At 32.4% G+C, this 6,000-nt stretch overlaps 1 protein-coding gene across 1 annotated transcript; it reads right to left on the reverse strand.

The window, feature by feature from the left end:
• Positions 1–228: 228 nt before the first annotated feature.
• On the reverse strand, positions 229–3,693 carry LOC112771991 (protein LIKE EARLY STARVATION, chloroplastic). Its single transcript, XM_025816864.3, has 4 exons — positions 3,065–3,693; positions 1,820–2,478; positions 1,338–1,528; positions 229–1,009 (listed from the first exon to the last, which is right to left on the reverse strand). The coding sequence occupies exons 1-4, from the start codon at positions 3,573–3,575 to the stop codon at positions 628–630; spliced, it is 1,743 nt and encodes a 580-aa protein (XP_025672649.1). The 5' UTR covers positions 3,576–3,693; the 3' UTR covers positions 229–627.
• Between the last annotated feature and the right edge of the window lie 2,307 nt (positions 3,694–6,000).

Consider the following 6,000-nt stretch of genomic DNA (forward strand, 5'->3'; position numbering starts at 1 on the left):
TCACCCTTAATTGTGCTATTAAGTTTCTTCCAGTCTTATTGTATCGTTGGCGATATAGCACTAATTGGGATTTATTTAATCCAAGTGTTTATTGAAATCATTTTCAAAGTAGAATATATATTTTTCCTTCTGTTAAGAAATAAAGAATAATATATATAAATCTGATGATACCAGAAAAGGAAGAGGCATACATTACGGGTCAATGCGTGCAAAATGCAAGATAAAGAGTGGAATATTCAATATTATGCATTTCACTTTATTTCAATATTTCATCACACGTGCAACTAATGGTATCAATGTGCCCTGTTTCCATCTTGACAATTCGTGTGAGGCCACAGGCCAGGCTTGCATTTCATTTATACAGCAAAAGGGCCATAAGCCATTAGAACCTTGAGTACGATCTATGCATAACTAATACTATGACTCAACCACACAGAAATTGAAAAACAACCTCTACAAATATATGCATAAACATAACGTAAATGCACTAGATTATGTATCACACTATTCACTACATATAGTCACTGTGTTACTATACTCAAGACACATGGCATTTTGTAGAATTTTGGGTTGGGAAGAAAAGGGGGTTAAGCTTCCCGTATATGAATATCAGATGAGTTAGTAAGATTAAGGTTCCAGTATATCAGATGGTTTTGGAACTTCCCTGAGTTGCACCGAGTTTTCAAAGCAGTGATAGAAACCATAATGAGGGAATCTTTCATACCAAGTATCTTGAACAACATGCGTGTCCCAGTGTTCTCCACTGCTGCTCTTACCGTACTTGTGAATCCATCCAGAACCATTGTGTTGCTCTCCCCAAGTTCTGTTCCAGCGATCTCCATGCTTACCTTGCCACCAGGTCTCCCCCTGCTTAACACCATGGCCATTTAGATCAAAATTTTCATCCCATTTGTCACCCCATTTCTCCCATCCATCACCCTCGCAGCGCTCAGCCCATTTGTCTGTGTATTTAATGCTGCCACCATATCCATCATATGTTTCGCCCCACCTGGAAAAGACACAGCACCATTGATCCAAGAGGGAAAAAAGTTGGAATGTAAAGATGAAAAAGCACCATCAGGATTCAGGAGCCAGAACAAGTTGCCAATTTTTCTTATTGTTTCTCAAAAGAGGATAAATTAAATTCACTCTGAATTTCTCAGCACAAACTTTGAAGGTAGTAGTAATTTTCTTTCACAAAATCTTGGTCCAATAAAAATATAAATTTCTCAAAATATTTCAGTCTACATCGTCATGTTGAAATCACTATACGTTTAAACAATGAGCATTAAATGCATTGAATTTCAACTCTGAACCAAAATTTATACTCTTGTTACCTTTCATGCCAAACATGAGCATGTCCAGCTTCCACAGGTGTATTTGGATCAATACTGCACCATTTGTGTGCCCATTTCTCTGTTTGACCAGAGGCATCGTAGTGTTCCCACCATTTTTCTTGCCATTCGTCACCTCTACCATTCTTTCCCCACTTGTCTGCAGTTTTCTCCATATGCATAAGCCCATTTTCCTGCAAGCGAAAACCATGCCAAAGATTATCTTATTGAAACACAATTATTGTTGTCCAGGAGTATATAGGTCATATCGGCTAGTGCTGTGACTACAGCTACACGGCATGCATTAATAATTGACAAGGGACAATTCAGAATAATGATATACAAGAGCTTAAGAAACAGGTTCCCAATGAATCCCCTCTGGCAATGAGCATGGGGACAGTGGCAACTGAAAATATGCATACTTTAAGCAGTTAATAACAAGAAAGGTGTTCAGCTGCAATTTAGATGTAACAAATGGTACTAACCTGAGACATGGATTCTCTCCAGAATTCTCGCCAAACATTTGCATTCGCATCACGTCCAGATTTCTCAGAACCAAGTTCCTTATAGCCAAACTCATCAGAAGCTTCCCAATACTTCTCTTGCCACTCGATGGTTTTGTCAGCGCTAATGCCTCTGGTCATCGTCCATCTAGAAATTACGCCATCAGGTCTTTGCTCAATTCCTGTTTCCTTCCACCATCTTGATCCATCTGGATTCACTCCATAAGGTAAAGAATTATTGGCCATATGGAGGGCATTAGCTGCTTCAGCTGCATGGCCAGAGGACAATGTGCCACGTCTTTCTTCCTCTTCCAGGGAAGGTGACTCCATATTGGAAGCAGAGTCTTCCATCTTTTCAACCTCTATCAATGATTGAAAGGGGGGTAGAGTAGGACTATGTTTGCTTTGAGAGTATAAACTTTCAAATGGAATCGAAAGGAATTGCACCGATCGTTCCTTCTCCATAATAGGATCGGAAAATGAAGAATGAACTGAAGACTTGGTATCTAACTGAAAGCCACCAGCATCATCTAAAGGAAGATCACTATCAACTGGGGGTGTCCAGGACCAAAAATCAGGGCCTGGAATACCATCTCTCTGCTTTTCTGATTGTGACACAAAAATACTCTCCGTTTGCATTCCTGTTTCATCAAAAAACGAAAACACAAGAATGCATCAACCTACAAGAATTTAATACTAATTTTTTTTCACCGCATCTATTTAGAAACAGAACTAAAACCACTGAGTTTCTTTCCGAGTTAGTAGGTTCAAAGGACACCCTCAAGCAATGGCAACTTCAGATATATAAATTTCAACACCATGTAACCTCGTTTGATAGATTGAAGATCATAGAAACAAAAAGTAAAAAATAATAGGAAACCGGTATATATATATATATATATATATTCCTAATCTTTTTTATTAAAATAAATTATGTATTCTTTTTTTCCCTCCATTCCATGCTTCTTCGTTGTCAAGGGGGAAAAAAGTGTACTGATCACAATTTTTCCGAAATGAGATTCTTGATTAAACAAATTCATTTGCAAATTGTAAAACTCAAACTGAAAACCCTAAAGAAAAGAGGGAGAATGAAGGGGGAAAGGAGGAGGAAATTACAGTCTACACTATAAAGTATAAACATCGGTTCCAACTTCCAATTCAAAGAGCGAAAATTCCAATTCCAGAGAAACAAGAAATAAAAATAAATACGTTGAAGCCAAATGTTACCATCTAGAAGCTTGGCACTGGAATCGGCTCCGTCATTAGCGGCGGGCTTGGCCCCGTCGTTAGTGCCTTTGTCGTCGAGGATGGCCCTGGCAGCAGAGATTGCGGCAGCAGCTCGATCGATGACCTGCATGCGCTGGATCTTGTCCCTCTCTTCACTGGGAACTTGTAGAAGCTTCTCGAAGTTGGAGGTCTTCTTGTCCAGATCGTCCCCAAGTCCACCGGTGGCGGCACTCTCATCGTGTGAAGAGGGAGGGGTCCGGTCGAGAATTCTCTTGAAGTGAGCGGTTTTCCTGTCCCTCTCAACGGCCTTCTTCCACATGTCGAGATACGACGAGTCTCCTCCTCGTTCTCCGTCGTCGGAAACACTGGCGCTGACTCTGAGCCTGACGCATTTTGTGTTACGGCGCGGTGTTTGGAGGAAGAACGGGTGGCTGAGCAGCTCCGATAGGGGCAGGACGCGCGGCGATGTGGTGAATGCAGCGGCAGCGAAGGATCCGATATGGCTCGCCATTCATGAAACAAGACTGAGAATCAAAGGCTCAAGATGGCGCTCAAGTTTCTTGAAAGGCTCAAAATGGCGCTCAAGTTTCTTGCACTATTTATATCTTCTATATTGAAATCCAACGGGTAAAAATGAATCCGTTCAAAAGAATAATCGCTTTCATAGCTCACAAGTAAGGTTCCATCACTGTTTTAGCGGGACTATGAACTTAATTATCATTAAATTAGAATAAAATTTACACGGAGTTAATTATTGTTGTATTAAAATATAAATTTAGATCAGTTATAAGTTATAAGTTATAAAATTAATAATAAATAAATATTAATTTTTTTTAAAGAATATTTACTAGTGTTACTTTATTACTATTAGCTAAACTAAATGCCCGGGGTTTTTTTAAAAAAGAGAGGACATTTTCGTGTTACCCAAGGTAAGAAGCAAAGGACGCAATCAACGTGAGTCACGTGACATTCCAGGGCAGAGAGGACAACCTATATAAAATTATAAATAAAGTTAACAGATTTAGCTATCACCTGTTTAAACCAACTTGGGCGTGTTAAAGTTATTAATAAAAATGTAAAGTTTACATTTTAATATATTTATGATTTACTTATTCCATCCGTTATTTTTAATTAAATTTTTATATATTTTATATTAAATTCTTATATTATATCATATTTTTAATAGAATAAAATAATATTTTTATTCTCAACATTTAAAATAAGTCTTATTTGTGTCTTTAATGTTTAAATCGTCATATTTATATTCCTAATGTTTATAAAAATGGTTCAATATTATCTTGCCGTTAATTACATATAATGAACTTTAGTTGGAGTTCTAAAAATCTTTTCTTAAAGTTAGAATCCACTTCGAATAATAGATCATCAAAAGTTAAAACTAATTCCTACAATATTTATATAATTCACTTTTTTAGGGACATAATTGAACCTATACACAAATAATGGGTACAATATTAAAATCGAACATATCCAAGTGAGACCTAATTGAGAATGAATGCATCCAAGTAAAACTAATTAAAAAATACAATATAATATACGATAACATTGAATCACTTTTTATAAACGTTAGAAATACAAATAGAATTATTTAAACATTATGGACAAACAAATAAGACTTACTCCAAATGTTATAGACAAAAACGATACTTTATTTTTTTTATATAATTTAATATGCTTAATTAAACTATTTAATATAATATATATTTAAATATTGATTAATTTATAATTATTTGATTGTATACTTGAATAACTATTTAACATAGGGATTTTTTATTCAAATAATTTAAATATAATATTTATGAAAATATATAATCTGCGGTGTATTTACGTATTTGGATAAACTTTACACATTTTGAATATAAAGTAGTCAAAACCATAAAAAACACAATTTCAATATTCTGTATTCAGGGTACATACGGTTTAAAACTCTATGCATAAACCAGATACACTATACTCAAAATACAGCCATAACAAAATTTTTGATACATGTAATTTATAAAATACTATTTTTTTAAAACAATATTTATCTATATTTTATTCTTATATCTTTCTGAAATTTTTCAAAATTTAATAGTATCACTTCATAAATAAAAATATATTATAAATAAAATGTAAATTTAATTATAAAAACAAAAAGATAATTTATTTGAATTATATTAGATAAATTTTGAAAGTTAAACCTAAAATTTAATTTAATTCCAATTCAGATTGTTTTTAATTTTGATATATTAATTAAATTTAAATTAAATAATATTAAATTAAATTGGATTTTAAGTTTTTAACATCATAATTTACCAACTAATAACTTATTGCATTAGCTAGCCTTAAAAACAAAGTTCTAAAAATTAGATCGATCATCGAACCATTTTAATTACTGATTTATCAGTTTTATTGGTCTAACTGGTTCAACTAGAATAACAGTTTATAATTAAATAATAAATAAAATATAAATAAATACGCTAAAATATATTTATAGTCTAATATAAATTTAAAAATGTCATCAGCACTACATCAACAAAAATATTATGATCTTATCAAAGTAAAATAAAAAATTATTAGTTAAATAACAAGTATTTCTTGAGTGATATTATCATTTATAACTAAAATTATAAATCATAAAATGTATAAATAATTTTGATTTATAAATTATTAATAATTTAGTACTCTTTATATGAAGGAAGTAACAATTTATCTACAATTTTAACAATGTTGTTAATACAAAAATTAATTTTACTTTTAGAAATTATTTTAGTAAAGATAACTAAATTAAATTTTTAAAATTTATATTTAAATTAATTAAGATTTATATAATTTTTATAATAATTAAAATTTTTTTATTTAAAATTTAAAATTTTAATAATTAAATAATTTTATTTTTAGATCATATGTGTTATATTTATTTTATTAATATTTTAAAT

This window comes from Arachis hypogaea, chromosome 18 (genome assembly GCF_003086295.3).
Source record: "Arachis hypogaea cultivar Tifrunner chromosome 18, arahy.Tifrunner.gnm2.J5K5, whole genome shotgun sequence".
Lineage (NCBI taxonomy): Eukaryota > Viridiplantae > Streptophyta > Magnoliopsida > Fabales > Fabaceae > Arachis > Arachis hypogaea.